General features: G+C 39.7%; 4 protein-coding genes and 1 non-coding gene across 5 annotated transcripts; 4 read left to right on the forward strand and 1 right to left on the reverse strand.

The window, feature by feature from the left end:
- The first annotated feature begins 1,816 nt into the window (after positions 1-1,816).
- Positions 1,817-6,235, forward strand: LOC140773434 (uncharacterized). Its single transcript, XM_073115984.1, has 5 exons — positions 1,817-2,091; positions 2,638-3,108; positions 3,215-4,469; positions 4,542-4,688; positions 5,378-6,235. Exons 2-5 carry the CDS (start codon positions 3,052-3,054, stop codon positions 5,893-5,895), a joined length of 1,977 nt encoding a protein of 658 aa, XP_072972085.1. The 5' UTR covers positions 1,817-2,091; positions 2,638-3,051; the 3' UTR covers positions 5,896-6,235.
- A 240-nt stretch (positions 6,236-6,475) lies between these two features.
- On the reverse strand, positions 6,476-6,568 carry TRNAY-GUA (transfer RNA tyrosine (anticodon GUA)). The gene is made up of 2 exons: positions 6,532-6,568; positions 6,476-6,511 (listed from the first exon to the last, which is right to left on the reverse strand). It is a non-coding gene; the product is annotated as a tRNA-Tyr (tRNA).
- A 1,665-nt stretch (positions 6,569-8,233) lies between these two features.
- Positions 8,234-12,045, forward strand: LOC140773383 (phospho-2-dehydro-3-deoxyheptonate aldolase 1, chloroplastic-like). The gene is made up of 5 exons (XM_073115898.1): positions 8,234-8,840; positions 8,920-9,197; positions 9,281-9,557; positions 9,973-10,218; positions 11,373-12,045. Exons 1-5 carry the CDS (start codon positions 8,325-8,327, stop codon positions 11,652-11,654), a joined length of 1,599 nt encoding a protein of 532 aa, XP_072971999.1. The 5' UTR covers positions 8,234-8,324; the 3' UTR covers positions 11,655-12,045.
- A 1,082-nt stretch (positions 12,046-13,127) lies between these two features.
- LOC140772923 (ras-related protein Rab11D-like) lies at positions 13,128-15,709 on the forward strand. Its single transcript, XM_073115185.1, has 2 exons — positions 13,128-13,498; positions 15,026-15,709. The coding sequence occupies exons 1-2, from the start codon at positions 13,287-13,289 to the stop codon at positions 15,474-15,476; spliced, it is 663 nt and encodes a 220-aa protein (XP_072971286.1). The 5' UTR covers positions 13,128-13,286; the 3' UTR covers positions 15,477-15,709.
- A 368-nt stretch (positions 15,710-16,077) lies between these two features.
- Positions 16,078-23,753, forward strand: LOC140773510 (lysine-specific demethylase JMJ21). The gene is made up of 16 exons (XM_073116113.1): positions 16,078-16,406; positions 16,671-16,778; positions 16,927-16,982; positions 17,075-17,217; positions 17,491-17,688; positions 17,770-17,969; positions 18,445-18,544; positions 18,627-19,217; positions 19,370-19,492; positions 20,162-20,242; positions 20,319-20,623; positions 20,755-21,051; positions 21,527-21,611; positions 21,694-21,913; positions 22,591-22,771; positions 23,418-23,753. The coding sequence occupies exons 1-16, from the start codon at positions 16,273-16,275 to the stop codon at positions 23,563-23,565; spliced, it is 2,970 nt and encodes a 989-aa protein (XP_072972214.1). The 5' UTR covers positions 16,078-16,272; the 3' UTR covers positions 23,566-23,753.
- Positions 23,754-24,606: the final 853 nt, after the last annotated feature.

Here is a 24,606-nt window from a genome sequence, read left to right on the forward strand (position 1 = left end):
GCCTTGCCTCACCTCAACCTTCATTACCGAGCCTTGACTCACCTTGACTCACCTTGACTCACCTTGACTCACCTTGACTCACCTTGACCTCTATTGCTACGTTCGGACTTATCTCGCCTAGCTTTCATCACCACAGCAGATACATGCTCTTCCGTGTTCTTAGATTCACATGTCTACCTAAATGGTGTTTTTAGGTGTTTCGTTAAATTCACCGGACTTTCATTATTGGCGTGCATGTATCCTATCGAAGCTTGCTTCTTGGTTGGATGCTTAGCTTCTCAAGACTCATGTTATTCTACCTATAATGTTGTTAGTTGGCCAAGCGAAAGGCTTGCTATTAAAGCTCAGCTCTATCTCATTTGTTTTTAGTGTGTTTGAGTTCGTATTATGATACCTGCGTTAACTGTTGTTCAATTTGTACTACAGTCAAGTGTGGGACTGCTTCTAGGGTTTTTGTTATATTTTTCCTTATCATCTTTCGTATCAACTTGTAATATGAATGATATGATATACGAAATTTCTTTAAGAAAAAAAAAACTCTTAGGTCATCAAAAGAATCAGAATTACTTGTGCATTTGTTATCATCCACGAATTAGTTATGATACATCTTTGGTGTAATCCTCTATTAGTTATTCTAAACCACAATACAAATAACAACAAAACTAAAAGATATGCATATATCTTAGTACAATTTCTTTACTCACTTTTTTTTAATAGATCACAACTTCTCAGATCCGTGTGCAAATTATAATTTAAGATAAAAGGGTTAGTCTGTTGACGACCTATATAAATTATATGCATATAATATTTAATAACATATTTAAGAAATATAACTCCAACGCCGATTAATCCATCAGCGCTTAGCAGCAATGTGAGACGGCGACGTGGAAATCTCACGCCATATCTCGCTACTCGCCCTTAGATTTTAAGAATCGAACTTTCCGGAGAGTTAACGTGGTGGGGTCCAACCCTACTAGAACTAAAATTATTTAATCCCTCCAAACTTTATTTTGCTATCACTGGCTCCATAAATATTTTGAGATGCGGTATTATGCTTTTATCCAAAGTTAAGAATGTTGATACTTTTTATTCTAAAAGCTATTATAAATAAAAATTACTTTAACCTTTTATTACTACATCGCTTTAATATTTATTAAGTAATAAATAGAAGCAAAGTAGCATTATAATGGTTATATATATATATATATATATATATATATATATATGTAAATGTCCGTTTTCTTCGGCAGATGTTACGCCAGCCATGTGGAATAACTCCGCCGCAGTAACCCGCAGAGTCGGATAGTGGTCAGAGTAAGTGGAAGCCCGTGAAGAATAAGGCCCACAGATAGCAGCAGGAAGACGGAAGACGGAAGACGGAAGACGGAAGAAGGAAGAAGGGTTTTGCCGACCTAGCAAGTGGAAAACTGCAGCCACGAAGGATAGATACTTGGCATCTGGTCCAAACTTTATAATGAGTAACTTTGGAACAACTATTCCTCTCAATCACGGTGAAAGTAACATAGTATAAAAGTCTTTGCTAATAATGCACCAACAACATATTCTATATACATATATATTACCCGCATAAGTATTTCACGATCAATGGATAGTGAGAGGGGAGATGGAATAGATAGTGAACGGTGGATCGCATGGATTGACTACAGTGTTGAGACGTCAACTCGTTTATGATCTATGAGGTGAATCTAATTTGTACTGAAGTATTTCTTTTTTTTGTCTGCATGGTTTGGGTCAAAACTTACCAACCAATGTAATTATTATTCTGTCTCTGCTATAAACGAGGCCATCCGCGTGTCAAGGGCGTCTTCAAGTTTTCCTCGTCGACCGCTTCTCTCTCTCTCTCTCCCTCTCTCTCTAAATCTGGCACGGGCTTGGCAGGCAATTCTTCCCAAGATGGCGTTGTAGTTCGTAAGCATTGGTCGAAAGCATTTGGTCGCCTGTTCTTGTCGAATGCTAGCAGGAGAAGAGGAGGAAATCGGTTCCTTTCTGTAACCATTTTACTGGGTTCCTTTTGTTTTCCTATTTGGGTTTTGTTACGGAGATGAAGGGGATTCGGGAAGAAGCCTAAAGGTGAGGATTTCTTCCGTTTCATGAGCAAAATTGAGATTAGAATGTTGGTTTTCTTCTTTGTGTGACATCTTGGGATTAGGAATAAGAAAAAGGCTGCTGGGGATCTTTCAATGCTTGGGCCTTTGGGAGCTATTTATTCGTCATTAGTCCTGTGCGATTCCTTTTTATACGGCTTTCTTCAACTCCAGGCGATTTCTTTAGCTTTATCTTCTCTCCTCTCTTTGAGATCATGAATGCAAGCAATGATGTTTTAATGGGATCGGACCAGAAACAGAACCTTTCCGTTATCGACTTCTTCGTAGTTCAAGCTTCTTTTTGTTTTTCTAAAAAAAAAAAGAGAGCAAGAATCAAACAGGTTACTCGATTCTTCTTGGGCACCTTCCAATTTTGACTATAAGTTGGAAACATGAATGTTTATGTTCCCACGATTGAATTTGAAAGCTTCTTCTCTTCCAGAGCTAGAATTAGATGCTAAAGGGACTGCTTTTTTATATTGCAAATTGTGGATTTGGGCTCTCTAAGATCTAAAAGTTGCAATCTTGGCAGGGGTTGTAATCGAGACGTATTCGCTTCAGGATTCCCGCTGACATCAAAGCCTTTTCCGATCACTCTGGCCGTCCCTGGGAACCCATCTCCTCGCACCTTGAGAAAGGTGTGGGTTCAGGAGGATAAGAATTATCCTTGCTGTTTCATTCCATTGTCTGCTCTTCTACTGCTTTGGTTCCTCTGCATTATTGTCAAAGGATCTCCTTTCGACAATGGCTGACCTGTGAAAGATCATTTGGTATAGATCTTGCATATGTAATTCTCCATATATCTCCTTTGGCCTTATCTACGCTTGTTTGTTCTATTAAGTATTGGTAGTAGTTTCACTTGGGAACCTTCTAGAGAAGATAAGCCTCAGGATCCTTTTAGATCTTGTGTTCTTTGTCTGGCTCGTGGTTGTATCTATATTCCGAGATGGCAAGGATCAGCTGCTTCTCAGCTTTTCTTGTTCCGAGGAAGAAGAAATCCAAGGTGAGCAGCCACTCGGTTCCTTCTTTTAGCTTCTTTTTGGATCACTGCTGTGAATCAAGTATAGCAGAGATCTTTGTCTTATTTGGGTTATTGTTATTGTCAATAGGACACGCCCAAAGCTTTGGATGCTAAAAAGGAGAAGGGCAATGGGGATCTGCGTGTGAAGCCGGAAGAATTTGTCGTCCAATTCTTTGATAAATACAAGGACATATCTGTACATGATGAATCGGTGTCATTTGGTAATGAAGAAAAAAGTTTCTTGCATAATATGAAAGTAATAGGAGATGCAACCCCAGTGAGAACAAAGACAGCAGGTGAGGCAGCTTATGAGGGGGGAGATGAGCAGGATGATATATTATCAATGAGTAGAAATTATTCCGACTTTGATCTCCAAGCACGAGCCGAAGTTGCAGTAGAATTGAATTCTCATTCTCATGATTCAATTGGATCAGTCCCAGGGGAGAACAGTGATAGGGTGGAGGTAAAGTCCGAGAGAGATGAAACAATGTCCTTGGAGTTGATGATCCGGAGTGGGCATGTTAGTGATCCAGGTGTGGGACAGAAGACGACCTTCTGGGATACTCCTAGCCTAAAGCGTTCGTGTTCCAATATCGAGACGAGGAGAGCTAGTAGGTTGCTTGAATCACCTAAAAGGGCTAGTTCATATGATGATCTCCAGAATTTATCAGGAAATTTTGCAAAGGGGGCTCCAAATTGCATTCAGGGCAGCCCCTTATCAGCAATGACCTCGTTCAGTGCAGACCGTGTTATGCTGAAGAAGAGGTCTTCAAGTCAAGTTCTTCCATCAAGGAGCAGGAAGCTTTGGTGGAAGCTTTTCCTGTGGAGTCACAGAAATCTGCACAAGCCTTCAACATCTAAGCCACAGACGTTCATAGTGGCCAATGATGTTGCCAACCCAAAAGACGGGTATACTACTGATACATTTGAGGCAAGCCCTCCAGTTGATAAGAAGAACAAGAAGGTAATGGAGGAAACACAGAACCAGTGGTTTGCTTTCTCGGCAGAATCATCTTCTCTAGATAGAGTAAATGCTTGGGTGAATAGTCTTGAGGATGGCTCTTTCTGCCCAGATGATAATGAAGGCAATGAGAATGGTGATGAGGAAGCTGCAGGGACTATTGTTTGCCCAAATTCTGCCGAGTATTGCGGCTCATCTGGGAAGAATCCATCCCAAAGTGTGCGGCATGCATTTGAAGAAATTGCCCAAGCTAATAACATCATCCAATCTTTGAATACCTTCTCCTCTGTAGCTCATATCTCAGGCATGGGCTTGAAGATTATACCTACCATTTCGGCTTTCTCCAGCCTTCGTGCTGTCAATTTATCCAGCAACTTTATAGGTATAGTCTGATGATGAATCTCCTTACATATCCTTTATGTATGGTTGTTTAAAGTCTTTGCTCTTCCTGCAGTTCACATATCACCAGGATCATTGCCAAAGAGTCTGCACACTCTAGACTTGTCCAGGAATAAAATTGCTAACATTGAGGGACTTAGGGAACTGACAAGGTTGCGAATTCTTAATCTCAGCTATAACAGAATTTCAAGAATCGGACAAGGCAAGCTCTTCTCATCATGTCATCTTGCTTACATTTTGCTCGTTCCATGTGCTGCTAAATTTACATAGTGATTGTTTTTTGCACTTCTGATGGTGGTGATTTATAGCATTACAAAAGAATCTGGCGATAGTAATTCTCTTTAAATCATTCCACAAAAATAGTTTTGTTGGTCTGCCTTCCAAAATTCCCCTTGCAAGGAAAAACAAAACAGAAGATTTATTGAGATATTTGATGCTTTTAGGCTGTTAATCGCTCCCTGAAATCTGTGGTCCAGGATGGAGTGTACATCCACATGGACCTAACATGGACCTCTGTCAGTTACTGAAAAGCACCTTCTAGTGTCCAAGCATGACTCACATTCTTTAATGATATATCTTCCAATGGTGTACTAGGTGTTCTACTCCACTGTATCTTATTGAATTTTGAGCACCAGCAATACTACGGATTGTGATTCCATAATTCAAGTACCATGATATAGTCAATTAGCATTTGGAAAATGACATTATCGTTAGCTTGGCAGATCTATTTATGCAGCTATGAGTGGGTTCATGGGTGCCTTTACTTTAAGTCGTCTAAATGAGTAGCTATGTAATAGTATCATTCTACTGAGATGTAAGATGTAAGCTTTGTTTTTTTGGCAATACTTAAAATCAAGTATAATTAGCATAACTGATATTTTGTGATTTCAGGACTATCAAACTGCACTGGGATCAAAGAACTGTATCTCTCTGGGAACAAAATTAGTGATGTGGAGGGGTTGCACAGGCTTCTAAAGCTGACAATACTAGACCTAAGTTTCAACAAAATTATCACAGCCAAGGCCCTGGGACAACTTGTTGCCAACTACAACTCACTCTTGGCCCTCAACCTGCTTGGAAACCCAATCCAGAGCAACATTGGTGATGATCAGCTCCGGAAGGCAGTCTTGGGCCTCCTCCCGCAACTAGCCTATCTAAACAAGCAACCGATCAAGACACAGAGAGCAAGGGAGGTGGCCACCAACGATGTCGCTAAGGCTGCACTGGGTAACAGCAGGTGGAGCTCTCGGAAGAAATCAGTTCGTCGAGTGAGCGCTAGCACAAGCTCTGCGAAGAGCAGGGTTGGGGAGGTAAGTAGCCATAGGGGATTGGGCAGTGGCTCTGGGCAAAAGAGTAGCAGGTACAGATCAAAGAACAAACACCAAAACTCAACCTCTGGAAGGAAATAAAAGCGAAAATTTCTGGATTTCTGAAAGCTGCAAGTTTTAGAAATAAAAATGTGCACATTTGTGCAATGTTTGCAATAAACTACTAACAATTGTCAAGTGTTCATGTATGTTTGCTAGATTGAATTTGCTTCTCCTTGAGAGATGCGATTGATATTCTACTGGTATTTAATGAGGATTGAGTAGTCTGAACAATGGCTTTAGAGCAAGAAGTAAAGCTGAGTATTATGATATGATGCTATTTGCTCCTCTCTTAATGTGAGCCAATGAGATGGTGTAATGCCCTTCAATTGTAAGTTGATATTGAGGAAATGCTTTCAGGATCCTGATTAAGTTGCAGCAATTTTACTCCTAGTATGTAGATGCATTGAAGCAATATGAGAAATGAGTGAATGATTGCTTTATAAAATTTTTAAGTGTTTTAAATTAGTAGGGCTTCAAATGAGATGTGTTGGATTTGATGATCGCTTTCTTTATTCAATTTTAATTCCAGGTTGCATTACTCATTCAAGAAGTATTTCAAATATATATGTATGTATATATTTAAACAGCATAAAAAACATGGAATTAATTAAAATAGAGATCCGACCTGCCGGATTCGAACCAGCGACCTAAGGATTACTGATGGTTGCATCCAAACTACAGTCCTCCGCTCTACCAACTGAGCTAAGGTCGGTTTGATATGAAATCCACATGAGATTTATTTCAACCATAAATACCTTCCTCGGTTCCTCAGATTACAACATGAGATCCGAAACTTTATCGGGTCGGGTTTGGGCCTAAGTAAAGGATTACCCGGCCCACGTGGATTAAGATTCGAGTAGTGAGCTGACTATTTGGTGTCACGCATCACGTGGGAATCTTTGTGCGCGAATATTCCAAATGTGCGAAATGATTCTGTCCGACACCGGAAACGTGGAAGTGTATCTACGCACAACGAGACAGTTGCGCCGAAATGTAATTGAAACCTTATGGTCAGGAGCAGCTCTCCCGTATCAAACAGCGTTTACCATCATTCATCACGTGGCGCGGCTGTCTACTTCTTCTGGAGTGGTAGGCAAACAACCTAAACCTACCCAAAATTGGATGTCATTTTGCCAAAACCTCCCTCCTTTTCTCATATTAAAAGCTGATAAAGGCGGAGGAAACAAGCAGCAATATATAAACAACAAGGGCCGATCTGCAATTAGGCTAAATTGCAGGTTGTGATTTGCAAATATGGATCGGTGAATGCTGTTTGCACCTCCGCAGCTGAAACGCCAGGAGGAAGTAGGTGCGAACTACGAAGCGACGACGCGGCCATACGGTCCAGTGGCCGCCGCCTACGTGGACGGATTTCCAACTATTCGGCTCCGCTCGGCTCGGCTTTGGCTTTATCTACAGTTGGCTCTCGGAATTCGTAGTCAAAATAATCTCGTTTTAAGTCTGGTAACGAGACAAATTTTGTTGTACTACTTTGACCTAGAGTAGATGGATTAGAGGATGGTAGTTGCAATGTTCATTTGAAAAGTCTTGGTCAATGTTTGGTTTGCTCGAGCCGATAATTAACTTTAGACCTAAATTAGATTAGATAAATTTAGACCTAAATCACTATTAGTTTGTTCAAATTTTAGTAAACTCTAACGTCTTTAGTTTTCCTAGCTCTATTATTTTAGTTTTCTTTGAAAATTTCAGGCGTTACATGTACATGTGAGGTCTTTTTTTTAAAAAAAATTATCTAATATGAACGGAAATATTCTAACTCTATTAGAATTGTGACTCACAGTAGCGGAAATTTAATCGGTAAGCTTTATTAATAATGACAGGAAAATGATATCCAGGATATGCCACTAAGCCACTAATGTCATTGTTAGAGAGGCTGTCAACTTGATTAGGGATTATTTTATTAAATGTGATGGATTTTTGTGTGTGTGTGTGTGTGTATTTGAGGTAGAACCATAGAATAATGCAGCCACGAGTCGTACCAACCCTCTAACGCATATGTTTGACACGTGCTCTTACCTACTCTTAATATTATTATTATTACATTTATTTATTTTTAGTGCTCTCACCTACTCGACTCGACTACTAGATGAGGTAAAGCCTAAAGAGTATAATTTACGAAACGGCTTGCAACGCGACTCCGAGCCGATCTCTAATAAGCCTCCATTAATCTTCATTAGGTAATAAATTATAATTGAAGATTTAGTTATTTAACCCCCTTAATTAGCGTCTCTCTCCTAAATCTTTTCCCCATTATTCCCGAAACACCCCTCCTTTCGTTCTCTCCAACTACCGCGCCACCAACCCCCCTCCGCTTTCCTCCTCTTCATCCCATTCACCTCTATAAATCCCCCTCCCGTTCTCTCTCTACCCTTCTCAGGGGCAATCTATAATCTATCTCATTGTCTCTTATAACCACAAGAAGAAGAAGGATCCAGAGAGAGAAAGCAATGGCCCTCGCCACCAACTCTCCTCTCTCCATCCAACCCCACCAACACCTCTCCTCAGCTTCCACCATCTCCGGAGGCGGCGCCGCTCTCCTCCCCGTCAAACCCCGCCTCTCCGCCGCCGTCCGCCCCATTTCCGCCGTCCACGCCGCAGATCCGGCGAAGAACCCCGTCGTCGCCGACAAGCCGGCGCCGACGATATCGACCCCGGGAAGGTGGACGGTGGACAGCTGGCGGTCGAAGAAGGCCTTGCAGCTCCCGGAGTACCCGGATAAGAAGGACCTGGAATCTGTGCTGAAGACGATCGAGAGCTTCCCGCCGATCGTCTTCGCCGGCGAGGCTAGGAGCCTAGAAGAGCGCCTGGCCGACGCTGCCGTCGGGAAAGCCTTTCTCCTCCAGGGCGGCGACTGCGCGGAGAGCTTCAAAGAGTTCAACGCCAACAACATCCGAGACACCTTCCGTATCCTCCTCCAGATGGGCGTCGTCCTCATGTTCGGCGGCCAGATGCCCGTCGTCAAGGTACGGAACACTTACCCTATAGCTAGATATGTTAAACTCCATTTCAGATCTGCGTTGCTGACTGTCTGATCTGGATCAGGTGGGGAGAATGGCGGGGCAGTTCGCGAAACCTAGATCCGATTCCTTCGAGGAGAAGAATGGGGTCAAGCTTCCGAGCTACAGAGGAGACAACGTCAACGGTGACACTTTCGATGAGAAATCTAGGGTGCCTGATCCCCAACGCATGATCCGCGCGTATTGCCAATCCGCCGCCACGCTCAATCTCCTCCGTGCGTTCGCCACCGGAGGCTACGCCGCCATGCAGCGCGTGACGCAGTGGAATCTCGACTTCACGCAGCACAGCGAGCAAGGAGACAGGTGAGCCGCACGATCTAGCGCTTCAATTTTTGTTCCAGTTCAGATTTGATAAGGTTTTAATGGTTTCGGTTTCGTATTTTTAGGTATCGTGAATTGGCGCATCGTGTGGACGAGGCGCTAGGGTTCATGGCGGCGGCGGGGTTGACGGTGGACCACCCGATCATGACGACGACCGAGTTCTGGACCTCGCACGAGTGCCTTCTTCTTCCCTACGAGCAAGCTCTCACACGTGAGGATTCCACCTCTGGGCTCTTCTACGACTGCTCTGCTCATTTCATTTGGGTTGGGGAGCGCACTCGCCAGCTCGATGGAGCCCATGTTGAGTTCCTCCGTGGAGTCGCCAATCCACTTGGCATCAAGGTAAAATTGGCACAATAGCCCCCAAAACTAACACAAATTTATGTACCTGGATTAAAATTAAGATTTCTTGTGTTTGCATGCTAGTATGCTACTCTAACCTCGATTGCTTAATAGGAAAAGATACAATACCTTCACTGATAATCTACTTTTAAAATGAATTGCATAATTTCTTTTTCTTTTTCTTTATGAATTGTTGAAGTTTTTGACGTGCTGGTTAGTCATAAGTATTCTGAGAGATCCATTCAAAGTGTTAGAGATTTGAATTGTACACGTTGATACCACATTCTTAGAAAAATACATTCTATATAGCAAGTTTAGCGGGTATGTATTTGGAAAAGGAAATTACAAGATGTATATTTATAAAGAAAACCCTTGGTGTTAATGCTGAATTTGTTTCGATGGTTGATTTGTGCAGGTGAGCGATAAGATGGACCCAAAGGAATTGGTGAAGCTGATAGAGATACTAAACCCCAAGAACAAGCCTGGAAGGATTACTATAATTACGAGGATGGGGGCTGAGAACATGAGAGTGAAGCTGCCGCATCTCATCAGGGCTGTCCGTGGAGCGGGCCAGATTGTTACCTGGGTCAGTGACCCCATGCATGGGAACACCATTAAGGCACCCTGTGGTCTAAAGACTCGCCCTTTCGACTCCATCCTGGTATGACATTTTTTCCTTCTCTGCACTTTACCTTAATTATGTAACATTACTAGTTTAGTTATGCGATGGGTCAGGAAGATTCTTTAGACTATTTGTGCATCGTTCTTATAATGCATTCATGTTAACTTAGTAGAATTAAACTAAAATCTAGTAGGAAACAAGGGGACTCTTGTTTAAGGTACAACTCTCTGTAGTTCCATGGAATTCTGAAGTCCACCACTCCAGTCATACTCACAAAAATGTGGAAATGGCACAGTGGTTGTTGGTAGGTTGTTGTCAAAATAATTCATCCCTCTCTGTACCGGACCAATTAGTGTTTGGATGGAATAATCGATGGGTCCACCAGTCCATATATGCTCAAAAGTGATGATCCTAGTTAATCGTGGCTATGGCCCACAATTACCAAACCTGGGGCCTGAAACTGGTGGGGTTTACTTTGAGTGCTCTACCATAAAATTGGAATTGCTTAGGCTTGATGGTTTATTGAGGTAATATACCATATAATATCCAACCTGCTCTAAATTGTTATAGTTTCTCTTGGAATACAATAAGTTGGTGCTTCTTTGAGTTTTCTTGTCCTGTTAAAACTTATGTCATCCTCTTCTCTGAGTTAATGCCACCACACTGAAGGCTTTTATTAATTAAAAGGTTGTTTGGAAGGAAGGTGGTTCCTAATTTCAGTAAGCTAAAAAAGTTTTGACGGTCAGAGTTATATATTTATTGAATATTTGCTTGATGCTAACGCATCTCGTTCTTATAAAACTGATTAGGATTTGTTATAAAAACATAGTGGCATCTTCCTCGAATCTGCATGACAATTTATAAATTACTAATGCAATATTAGTTAGACATGACATATTAGGGCTCATATTATATGCTATGCTGTTATTTGTTTAACATAGAAACACTGGGGTCCGTATTATATATTGAAGTGCATAGAAACACTGGGGGCCGTATTATATATTGAAGTGCTACTTTTTTACTGGAAAATTTTGGGATGGGAGTCATACTTGTTCAGTAGGACTTCTTGAATGGGTGTTATGCTTCTTATATACCTAAACTAGTATTTTATGCTCAACTATGAGACATACACCTTAAGAGTTGGTATTGTTTGCTTTGATTATCTGACGACTAATGATATTGTTCTTTAACAGGCTGAGGTAAGAGCCTTCTTCGATGTCCATGAGCAAGAAGGAAGCCACCCCGGTGGTGTGCATCTTGAGATGACTGGGCAGAACGTGACCGAGTGCATCGGTGGGTCGCGGACCGTCACCTTCGATGACCTGGGCTCCCGCTACCACACCCACTGTGACCCAAGACTTAATGCCTCTCAGTCACTGGAGCTGGCCTTTATCATCGCGGAGAGGCTGAGGAAGAGGAGGATCCGGTCGTCTCTGCCCAACCAATTGGACTCATTGCCTTCCTTGTCTTTCTAAGGTGATAAGAGGAGCGTCAGAAACCAGAAATATATCTTATTGTTTGCTTCATTTGTTGACGGGCGGTGTTACTTATAAATTATATGATAAAGCTCATATGTGCTGGAGATGTGGTTTTCTACTTTTGTCCTGGATTATGTGTATTAGTAGTGTATGTATGAGTAAGTACACCACGGATCTGAGTTCTGATCCTTCCACAACAAAAGATATCGGCTGCTTAGGGTATCTGGGTACCTTTATATGTCTTTTAATCTGTCGAGTTAAATGCTCAATAGGTTTGTATCCTAAGCTTTACTACTAAGTTATCAGTGGCGAACTTCTTACCTGCTTCTTAAAAATTTACATTTGCTTGGATAGGAATGATCAATGTATTGTAGTGGATTTGCACATCTCTGTATACTTCCTTTCTCCATTGTGTTACTAATTATTTGGCATTGGCACTAACCACTACGATCAAGATCGACTGTAACCTCAAAAAGTCGTTGTAAGCAAAATTATTTGATAATTTGGTAATTTGATTCAATGATTTAGCTCGGCGTTGCAGTTTAAAGGAATAGTTTGCCAGTGCGAGATGACTAGATGACTAACTAGTTTTGAGGGTGTTTAATATTACACGATAGTTCAAACGGTTAACATGATTTAAAATTTGAATTAGATAATTTACTATATTAGCTACAGATTAGATAATTTATTATATTAGTTAAAGTTTAATAGTGGCATCTATCTTGGATAAAGCTAATATCTAGCCATCGGAACACTCGCAACGTGACCAGAAGCAAAACATAGAACATTTCAAGCTTTTATTCTTGAAAATTAGATCTAATGTGCATGGAAACTGGGGCCAGGCCCAAGGGAAGCTTAAAACCATACTCGGTCGAAGAGCTGGACCCTCTTGTGCTTCGACTTATCTCCTCTGGGCTCTGGTTACGAGTGAAAAGGATATATATATATATATATCAGATACATCAGTATTCATTATCTAAATCCATAAAAGCATATAATATAACTATTTGAAATCTATAACGCAATAGATTCTAAATTCATATCAAAATACAAAAACAGTTTTTTTATATCTCTATTATATATGAAATCCAATCGAATCAGATCTAATCTAACTCGATTTCTCCCGGACTTCTAGTAGTTGGACCCTATTAATCCGTTGGGTGGAATCGGTTTGCTAATTGTTGGTGTATCATGATGCATCAAACATTCTGATCGCAGCTAAATTAACAAACATTTAATTTGCATTATGACCTTTGGATTCAAATGTGACATATCGCCCACTGGTCGGTAGTATATAGGGTGGCGTTTCTATTTCAGATCATGTCCGGTGACAACTCGCTTAAGCAACCAATTTACGAAAACACCCCTCATTTCGGCGGATACCGGAGCTGATAACAACAGTAATACGGTACCCCTCGTCCCTCGATAAATCTTCGATTGGAAGGCGAGAGGGCATTTTCGTCCTCCCGGGCTCTTTTTAAGACACGACCTTGATCATCCGGTCGCTCATCAGTTCTACTATAGCAGAATCTAGATCCTCACTCCCCCGTTACCGTCTTCTTCCCTAGCTCGACTCGATCCCGTGCCTCTCGCTACTTTGCTGCGTCCGGTGCTGTCGGTCACCGGAGGATGGCGGCAGGGGACAAGATTGACTACGTGTTCAAGGTGGTGCTCATCGGCGACTCGGCGGTGGGGAAGTCACAGATCCTGGCCCGGTTCGCACGCAACGAGTTCAGCCTCGACTCCAAGGCCACCATTGGGGTCGAGTTCCAGACCCGCACCCTCGTCATCGAGCACAAGAGCGTCAAGGCCCAGATCTGGGACACCGCCGGCCAAGAGAGGTGCGCGAAACCCTAACCCTACATTCTTGTTATCGTTCTTCTCGTTGATCTGTGCTTGGATTTATTGTTTTGTTACGGTGGATCTAGTGTTTGTGTCCTCGATTAGTTGCGTGTTTGGATCTGTGTTCGTGTTGCATTCCTGTGTCCTCATAGGTGCTATGTCTGTGATACTATGGAAGGTCGTTGAGTATTTGAAATATTTTAGATTTATGAAGAATTATAGTAGAGGAGTGGATGTTGATGCATAGAGATGAATGGTTTTGAAGGATAAATTTATTGAAATGATAGTGACTTGTGGAAGTAGAGATTATGGGGATGTTTAACTAGAATTATTTTAAAATGCAGGACTAGAGCTACTAATCCTTGCTTTAAATGTCTTGAATAAACTCTATTCGTTTTCTCTACCTCAAGATTTTCCAGTTGCTACTAAAGGATCCAAATATCTGGCCTTAAATAGTGAGGACTAAATACTCGCTCTTGTGGTTGCTGTTCTTCAAGCAATAACAGTCAATTGTTTTATGGAGCTAATAAGCCTCAATAAGGTGAAGGGTATCAATGAGAGGTACACTTTATTGCAAATTTCGCTCTGGGATATGTCAACATAGATGTGACCGGAAGCTCATTCCAAAGTTCAATTTAGTTATATAGAGGGTGTGGCATGATGCAAAAATAACTCTTCTCCCTTGCTTTCAAGAGGTCTTGGGATTAGGTTGTGGAAATGGCATCTCCAAAAATATGGATAAGGGTGCATATGTGTTTCCTCCCTAGATCACACATAGATAGGAGGCAATTGTGACACCAGTGCAGTATTGTTTGTCAACATATTATACTTGTTGGTAAAAATGCATATCTGCTTCTCTTTGCAGTCCTTTGTCTTTTCTCCTAATGAATTTGGAAATGTGGACTCTCTTCGTCAAAAATTGATGCTTCAATGAATTGTACTTCAATCGGACATCATTCTGCTCTTCTTAGGTTTCAATACCTTAGTGTGCTTACATTTGCAACTTGATAGTGTAATTATGAGAAACTGGAGGCGCATAGTATGCGATTGATGGTAACATTGTTATTGTTAGCAAGTATATTTTGAGAGGACCCGTCCTGAACCACTTCCCATGTTTACATTTCTTAGCTTGGAATTATTTATTTCCGTTGCCTTGTTACTGTTTTTTGGTGCCATCTGAGACTGAGGAAGGTTTTGGAATATGCTTAAGGATGTATTTGTTGGAGAAGACTCTCCTGTATTGGTGCTAAAGATTGCCATTGGCGTATAGAGGAGAATCATAAGTGAGATAGTCTGATTGCCATTTGCATATGATAGAGAATTATAAGTAAGCTTCTTTAACTGTATTGGTGACTGTTACTAAAGATTAACCAGTACTTCCCTCTGTTGTTTGCATCAATAAATTTTGACATTTTCTTTAACATTGTTGGATCTGTTGTCTTTGTCATATTTGTGGTTCCTTTTAATTGTCCTGACTCTCTAATCTAGTGCATAACAAGGGTTGCTGATGGTTTTGATGGCCGTAGGTATAGGGCTGTCACAAGTGCATACTACCGAGGGGCTGTTGGTGCATTGCTGGTCTATGACATAACAAAGCGTCAGACCTTCGACCACATATCCAGGTGGCTGGATGAGCTGCGTGGCCATGCTGACAAGAATATTGTGATCATGCTGATTGGCAACAAGACTGATCTCGAGGATCAGAGAGCTGTAAGCACCGAAGATGCCAAAGAGTTTGCTGAGAAGGAGAACCTCTTTTTCCTCGAAACATCGGCACTGCAAGCCACCAACGTTGAGGCCGCTTTCCAGACTGTTCTAACTGAGATCTTCAACATTGTCAACAAGAAGAACCTCCCTGCCGACCCTCAAAAGAACACTAACGGTCTTCCAGGTCCTGCTCTTTCAGGGAAGAAGATTGTCGTCCCCGGTCCGGCACAAGAGATCCCTAAGAATAAGATATGCTGCCAAGCTTCATGAATTCTTTTTCCTTTTCCTCTACTTGTGCTCTAAGTGTAACAGTTGTATATCCTATTGGTATAGTTTAGGTATGAGGGAATTAATAGCTGAACTTGATTAGATAATTCATGCATCGGTTGGTTATGGTTGTGTCTAGATCAAGAAGAGAGTATCGGTTGTTTCTCTGCTGTACTAAAATATATGGATTATTCAGTGGTATTTTCCATAAAATTACTCAAGGTGATTCATTGCAATATATTTATGTAAATATTAGTTAAATCAAGCCAATATTTTTTTCTTTCAAAATTTTGGTAATAATATGAGTGAGCTATTAAAACTTGAGCGTGGGTTTTTTAAAGATTAAATGTATACCTTTCTAGAGTGCACATAATATATATTAGAGACGGGCACAAGAGTTTAATTTTATTATTATCAAAATTTAAAAAGCTTTTTTTAAGTATGAATGGCCCTAATTTTATCAATGCTTAATCTTACTATTATCAAAACTTAAAATTTAATTCCAAAATTTAAGAAATTTTTGGTGCAAATAGCTCTAATTATATATATATATATATAACAAAGGAAAGTGTATTTCTAAATACCGTCGTCTGGTCGTCTGTACACGGCTACATAATAATACCTATCCGCCCGCGGGTTTCCGACCGCGTTTCTCGCGCGTCGAGGTTACGCGCTCTCTTCTTCCTTCTTCGCTTTCCTCCTCCATCTTCCTTCTATTTTTCTTCTCTCTCTCTCAATCTACGAGATCTCGTCAACGCACGGTACCCCCAAATCCAGTAACGAATCCGATAACCCAAAAATGGATCAGTATCCGCCTAGAGATCGGCGGCCCGACGCCCTCGGCGATCTCCGACTCCTCCCGGACGAGGTCATCTGCGCCATCCTCGACCTCCTCTCCCCTTCTGATCTCGGCCGCGTCGCTTGCGTCAGCAGGTCCTCCTCCTCCTCCTCTCTCTCTCTCTGTTCAGGATCGTCTTAAGAGATCTTTTAAAAAGAACATGAAAAAACTACGTGAAACTTCGAATTTGTACTCTATTGATCAACATCAAATTTAGAAAGAGCGAAAAGGTTGTGCTCTAATCAGAATTAGTGAACTATGTGTGCATTGATAATTTTCGTAGGTCCGAAAGTTCGGCTCCTTCTCTTTTACCAAGATTGTATATTTAACTAAAGTATGTCCTGTTGAATTGCTCATAGTGTTATGTACATACTGTGCAACGAAGAGCCACTCTGGATGAATAAATGCCTCTCGGTTGGTGGTCTTCTTGAGTATAGAGGATCTTGGAAGAAGACTACATTGTCTAGGTAATGCAAGGAATTTTACATCAATCAGGCATATGTTAGTAGTCTTACTGTGTTTCTTCGTGTCTGTATAGTGTCATGTGATCTTACATGTTTGTGTGAGCCTTTGTGTGTTTTAATAGTCTTATTACTAAGCATTGCTACTTTGCAGTCTAAATCTTTATGCTGAGAAAGAAGATGGTTGCCAGAAACCTTTACATTTTGATGGTAACAGAGCATTTCTAGTGCCTTTTGCTATGATAGCTACACATTTCCTTTGTTAGGAGTTAACTTTTTTTTCTCTATTTCTTTTCCTGCAGGATTCAACTCCTTGTTCTTATATAGGAGATGGTATAGACGTTTTACAATGTTGAATGCCTTTTATTTAGACAATGGAGTTTTGGAAAGAAAGAAGGACCTTTCATTGGAAGAGTTCCATTCCCAATATGATGGCAAAAAGCCGGTAAAGACCTACTACTAGATTTTCAAGTGTTCTTCATGGAGCATCTTCTTCTGCTTGGCAGTTTTCTTTTGTTGTGGAGAGTCATGCACTTATTTGGCCTTCTCTCATCCTTTGTAGAGTCTACCCTTGCCTTGTGTGTGGAACCATTTTTTTTAATCTTAAAATCTTTTCCTTGTTAATTTGCAATTTGTAGTTTTGACTTTTGAAGCACTTCGAGTATTGTGCACGAATTTTCAACTACCTTTCTGATAATGCAGCATCTTTTACTTTCAGGTTCTGCTTACTGAGTTGGCAGAAACTTGGCCAGCAAAATCTAAATGGACAATTGACCAATTATTGCTGAATTGTGGAGATGTTGCATTTAGGATATCACAAAGAACTCCAAAAAAAGTAAAAATGAAATTCAAGGATTATGTTTCCTACATGAAAATCCAGCATGATGAAGATCCTCTTTACATTTTTGATGACAATGTAAATATACTATTCCAGAGAGCTCTAACCAAAATTATTTATAACTTGATTTCCAATATCTAAAAGGATATGATTTTACAGTTTGGAGAAGCTGCACCTGCTTTATTGGAAGATTATAGTGTTCCTCATTTGTTTCAAGAGGACTTCTTTGATGTGCTAGATCATGATCAACGACCTCCATTTAGATGGCTTATTATAGGGCCGGAGAGGTCAGGTGCATCTTGGCATGTGGATCCCGGCTTGACTAGTGCATGGAATACTCTTCTCTGTGGGAGGAAAAGGTTAGTTAACTTTTTGAGAAAGCATGCTGTTTGTTAACCTAGAACATATCTGATCTTGTGCACATTTTGCTTGTACTTATATATTTCAATCACAAGATGGAAATTCATATGATGAACTGATTGTCAGTTCCTCTGAAATCTATATTTCTTTGAGTGTTTTAGGCAATTGTTTGTTGTTTACCTTTATATATCTGAAAAATTACATCACAGAGTATTAGATCACTATTTTATAAGTTTGACGTAGCTAATTTGTCAGGGCCAAAACTGAAGGGAAATTTCTTCTCTTAAAATTTATCTTTCCTTTTCAATCTATTTTATGCACCTAGCAGTTATGTGGCACATAATATGCATAAAGAGAATCTATGCAATGGAAGCATTAGTTACGTGTGTGTGTGTGTGTGATGATGGTTTTTGTATATCTTTGTAGGTTTAGCCGCTGAAAGCCAACTAATATGTGATGATGATTTCTTTGCAGATGGGCTTTGTACCCCCCAGGTAGAGTACCTGCAGGTGTTACTGTACATGTAAGTGAGGAAGATGGTGATGTTAATATTGAGGGTCCTACATCCTTGCAGGTGACTTATTTACTGTCTCTTTATGAATTCTATCATAGGCATGTCTTTTATGTCTCATATGGCACAAATTTGTTGTTTGCAGTGGTGGCTCGATATCTATCCTCAACTCGCGGACAATGATAAGCCATTCGAATGTACCCAACTTCCAGGAGAGACTATATTTGTTCCCAGTGGCTGGTGGCATTGCGTTCTGAATCTAGAAACAACTATAGCTGTCACACAGAACTTTGTAAATCCATCAAATTTTGAATTTGTATGTCTGGATGTGGCACCTGGACACCGTCATAAAGGTGTTTGTCGAGCAGGATTGCTGGCTGTTCATGATGAGGATATTGGAGATGGAAAAGATCATACATTGTCTGAAATAAACAAATTGAATCACTCTGACATGACTCGAAAAGAGAAAAGGCACAAAAGTCCAGAGCCTGTAAAAGAACCATATAGAAATGGTTGCAGCGGGCATGCTGTAGATGAGCTCTTGGAAGTTGATAAAAGTTTGCAGTATCAAACGTTTTCATATGATATAGATTTCTTATCTAAGCTCTTGGAGGAAGAAAAAGATCACTATTGTTCCATTTGGAGCTCCAGCAACTACATTGGGCAAAGAGAATTTAGAGAATGGTTGCATAAACTATGGATTGTTAAACCAGCAATGAGAAAATTAATATGGAAGGCCAGTGCTGCAAAATTGTCTTCAACATGATTGTTGCTTCACATTACATTATTAATATTTTTTCTCTAAATTTTTACATTATGGTTTCAAGCTTTTTATGGTTGTAAGTACAACTTTACTTTTTCTATATTGAACATGGATTATTGTTGCAGGGTGCTTGCCTAGCTATGAATGTGGACAAATGGTATGCATACCTCTTGGAGATTTGTGCATCCCATGATTTACCATCTCCCTCGGATGATGAAAAGCTTCCTGTTGGCACAGGTAGCAACCCTGTAAGTAATATCATTATCATCTTTATCAGTGTCTATCTCCAATTACAGTTATTTGAATTTGACCTTGTCTTTCCTGTCACTATGAGGGTCTCAAGAAATATAAAGATCAGGATGACAGTGAAAGCTGATCTTTTGGATTTGAGAGTGACCACTTTTGCAAGGCAATAGTTCATGATGTCTTTATTGACACTATCATTTGCATGGTACAATAAAACCATGAAGATTAGGACTGCTCTATTATATATCATCAGCGCTCTTAAGGTGATCCATTAAAGAATAGCCAATGTTGCACCAATTAAGGCATGTGTCAAGCATGGAACAGGGGGAGCATCCTAAAGTATTGCCAAAAATTGTATCAGCATTTGTTGAAACCATATGATAGGATGTTTTAAGTTACAAGATACTGCTCTAGGTTGTATCTCTGGTGTTAAAGCTTGTACAGAAGCAGTGGTAAAGGCATGATGGCTCAAAGGTTAATGCTAACTTGCATAGAGCTGAATGTTAGGAATGATAATCTACAGGGAAGCAATAGTTCACACTTATGAGACTTGTTTTTGCTGATTGGTCATTAAAAACATATTTAAACTACACTATAAAAAGTTCTGTCCATCTTACTTTTGTAGCTACAATTGAAAAAGTAATACGAGTTTTTTTTTTTTTTCTGTACAGGTTTTCCTCATTTCTGACAATGTAATAAAAATTTACACTGAAGGAGGGTTTGAGTCTGCTATTCATGGCCAGGGCACAGAGGTTTTACTTTAGTTCCTGCAATTCTTTGCATATCCAACTATGTTTTTTCTCTTATACATGGAGTTCCTTTCTACAGCTTGAATTCTACCATCTTCTTGGCGAAGTTGGCTCATCATTGATAGAGCATGTCCCAGATGTTGTTGCCAGTGGGTTTCTTGTGGTTGAAAATGGTTTGCATAAAGCAGTTCCATGGGATGGAAAAGGAGTCCCAGAAGTAATTGCCAAATTCTATCCTACAAAGAACTGTCCTCAGGATTGCTTTCCTTTTGGTATATGGAACAAAAAAATATTTGAGCTAAAAAATTCAGGAGATTTCTCAAGCACAAAAATGTGGCCGTATATAGTAACTAAAAGATGTAAAGGGGATATTTTTGCTCATATGTAAGTTCTGTTTTCTGCAAATGTTGTAATCAGCCATCATTTTGTTTACTGTATCCTATTTACTGTGCTTGACAGATGGTGGATCACAATAACATACTTGCCGCTAACTTCTTTTTTCCCCCTATTTGCAGAAGGGATACATTGTCAAAGGATGATTTATTGCATCTTGCTTCGTTCTTGGGAGACCAATTAAGGAGCCTTCATCTTTTGCCCCTTCCACCTATTCAAAATGGATTGAAATCAGAAATCAATGAGATAAAGTTGATGGCAGGAATATCCAATAATCTGGCTGAAGGAGCTGAGACAACCATATCACATGCTTCTGCAGAAATATTACCCAGAGCTTTTAATATTCCACCTGAATGGAAACTTACTGTTGTTGCACTAGGTGAGAGGAAAAAGAACACGACAAAACGTCTTCTTCAGTGGTAAGTGTTTGTTGCATTAAATACTAAACCACTTTCCATAGCAAAGTTATACTTCATCTATGTCTTTATTTTTAATGGGTCTCCTTTTCCTTTTATTTTGCCTTGTTGGAAACTGGGATGACAGTTGTTAAAGATTGATTTGCTACATTTCATCTCAGGATCTTACACGTATTGGAATATTTGTATGAAGATTATGTAATCTATTTAGAGTAAGAAATTTATTGTAATGTGATGTTGCAATGAAGATGGAGATTGAGACATGGATGATGGAAGATAAACGATAATAATGCAATCAACGCTAGCAGAAAATTCTTGCGATATGCTATTTTGAGATCTTAGATAAAGAATGTACAACAAAAGAAACTGGATTCTTTCTGAGCAACAAGTTTGCGTGTGCTTTTTTCAAAAGTCATGTAGCTTTGGAACCAAAGAAGTTATCTAGATGTTCTGACATCATTTGATTACTATTATTTAGGGGGGATCCCATTCCAGGACTTCTAATTGAGAAAGCTGAAGAATATCTTCCATATGATGTAGCCCTTCTGCTTGACTTGGTGAAGGTAATTTCAAGAATTTCCTTTTGTTCTACTTGCATTGCATCTCAAACTTTAGAATTGACACTCCTTTGGTTGAATGCATCAGGGTGATGATGGTTTATACAGAGTATGTTGTTCACCTTCTTGGATCCATTCTGATATTATGGACGATAACATTCACATGGAACCAGTTCTGCCTATGCACTGCTATGATGAGGGTGCTCTACACATAGGCCCAAATATAAATGGCAAAAATGTACCTTGTCAAGGAGAGCTGAGAAAGTGGAATCCCACTCACATTATTGATCTCAGTGATCTCTCTATAGGTGAGCAACTTTTCATTCATATCTTATACAATTGTACTTCATATTATACAATTCTCCTCTTCAATATGTCTGCCTGACCCTAGTGAGGTGAAACTTCAACTATGGCAATATATATTAATGGTTTCAAGTATCCACTCATAAGTTAATTGTACACCTAGTATAATAATATCTAGTTGATTTAATTAAGAGAGGAAAAAAACCAGACCCGTTCAGTTAAATTATCAGACAACCGAACCTTGGTTAAGGGAACTTTGCCCAATACATCCTATCTTGTTCTGGGGTAGATGGGTTTAATTTACTTTGAATTGTGCACATCATTTTCTTACATGAAAAATCTTATTGTCCTAGTTACTTTTGTGTTTTGATTATGCCTTTCTATGCTATCATAAGAATGAGCTGTTTACGCTGTCCTCTTTGGTAGATGAACAAATAATATTACTTGCTAAAATTATGGCGAATAACTGCTCTAACAATATGCACAGAAAGAAAACAGTGATTTATGAACAATTTGGTAATACCATGTTGCACATTGGTTAATTAAATTTATTGTTTTAATGTTCTAAACAATTTTATTGTTTTAATGTTATCTTACACATACAAACAATTTTGTTATTGTGATCATGCAATATTTACTTATTGCTGCTAACAATTTCAGTATCTTGTAAATCCTTCTTCAGGTGATCCGTTATACGATTTCATTCCATTATACTTGGATGTTTTCCGAGGGGATGTTTGTCTGCTTAGGAGGTTTCTAGAAACATATGGACTTCCTTTATCGAAACGAGCAGCAGATCATGATATACTTTCTGATGGGTCAGTGGAAAAACGCAAGTTCAGAAGGATATCATATCGTGCAATGTATGTGTTCTCAGTACTTATATATGCATTCTCTTCTGATTCTGGCCATATTTCTCTTCTTAAAATTTTTTTTATACTTTGAGAGGTCAATTTGTATTTTCATCCTTTATAAGATTGTTAAGTAAATGTTTCATGCAACCAATGACTAACATAGTGTTATTAGATATGAAGTAAAGTTTCTTACTGTTAAAAATGTTATGTACTATGTCTGAACAACGGACAGGTTGTCTGTACTTGATTCTTTAGCATCCTGGACCAGTTTGACAGACATGATCATCACTTTCATTTTTACTCTCTTAAGAAAGGAGAATGTCTAGAGTTATAGGACGTAATACAAATTCCGATCTTGCACCTATAGTTGCTTTGCCGAGAAACAGCTGCAAAATCAAACCAACCACATTTTTTTTTACTGGAAGCTTGCAGTTCTAATAAAGAGAAAAATGGGCCTGTAGAACAGCTACTACAAAAGATAATGATCGACGCATTTCATACTCCTTTTCTTTTTCTTGTTGGCACTATCATCTATACGTTATCTCTATTTTGAATCTATGAGAAATTAAATGCTACATGATCACCATTTATTGTTTGTGATGCTGAGTTTTAGAAAATGATGCTGATTCCGCTGTACATTTCTGTTCCTCTACAGGTGTTATTGTATCTTACATGAGGAGAATGTTTTGGGAGCCATATTTAATATATGGAAGGAGTTGAGGACAGCCACTTCTTGGCAAGTTGTGGAAGAAACAATCTTTGGAGAGTTGAATAATTACCAACACAATGTACAGCAGATCTGATTCCTCCTACAATGCCAATGAATCTCACATTTTCTTTTACCTTTTCTCTTCCTTTGGAAACTGTTCTTGTAACACTTGTGAAATTATAGTCTAAACATTGTCTGGATTAATTTGAAACTAAGTTCCATAATGTAAAATTCTTTATTTTGTTGTTGTAAGATTCTATCTATTGTTCTATTTTTTGCCTTGCTTCTTGGCTCTCTTTCTTTATTAACTCCATTTGCTCATCCTTTTGTCAAGCACTTCAAAACCATGGGCTAGACCAATGTGTACGCTTTTTAAAATTAGGTTAAAGAAAAATCGAAGAGGAGGAGACTCTCTCTCTCTCTCTCTCTCTCTCTCTCTCTCTCTCTCTCTCTCTCTCTCTCTCCTACCCAGGCCATAAATGACAAAGCCAACCAATTTGGGACCCACAATTCCTCTTGCTGGTCACTTTTGGAGTTCTTCCGTGGATACACTGGATTAATGTTCACCTTGAGGCCTACATCAACCGTCTGATTAGAGTCGGATGGTCTATGATGAGCTCAAAAGTCTCAAACCTTATCACAAAAAAAAGCGCCGAAGGAGCCCAAAATGTCAGACGCTTTTTCTCAAAGTCGTCTTCGGCGCTATTAGTTTAATATCCGGATGACTCATCCTGCCAGCTGTGTCGGAGGTCGGCTATGGCCTGATTCAGTTGTTTAACGTCTACGTGTCTAATATTAAATGGCTGGAGTAGCTGTCTTTCCTTACCAGCATCGCCGCGTTTCTTTTCTTAATGGTGCGGCGCGGTGATCCGACGGATAAGGTGGTTAAGACTAGAAAACCAACGTCCAGATACACTAAACGCATACAATATTCTATGAGAACGTCCTATCAAAGATTTCACCTTCCGGAGATTCTTGCTTATTGGTTGAGATTTTGCATATCACCACCTATATTTTATTGTTATTGGTAAAACGTCCGTCCTCCTTTTTCGGATAGATATATAGAGGTTCTTTTATCTTTTTGACAATTTTCAGCAAATATGGGAAGAAAAGAAGGATATTTTGGCTGGAAAAA

The sequence above is a fragment of the Typha angustifolia genome, chromosome 13 (genome assembly GCF_048772165.1).
Source record: "Typha angustifolia cultivar Huaian chromosome 13, ASM4877216v1, whole genome shotgun sequence".
Taxonomy (NCBI): Eukaryota; Viridiplantae; Streptophyta; class Magnoliopsida; order Poales; family Typhaceae; genus Typha; species Typha angustifolia.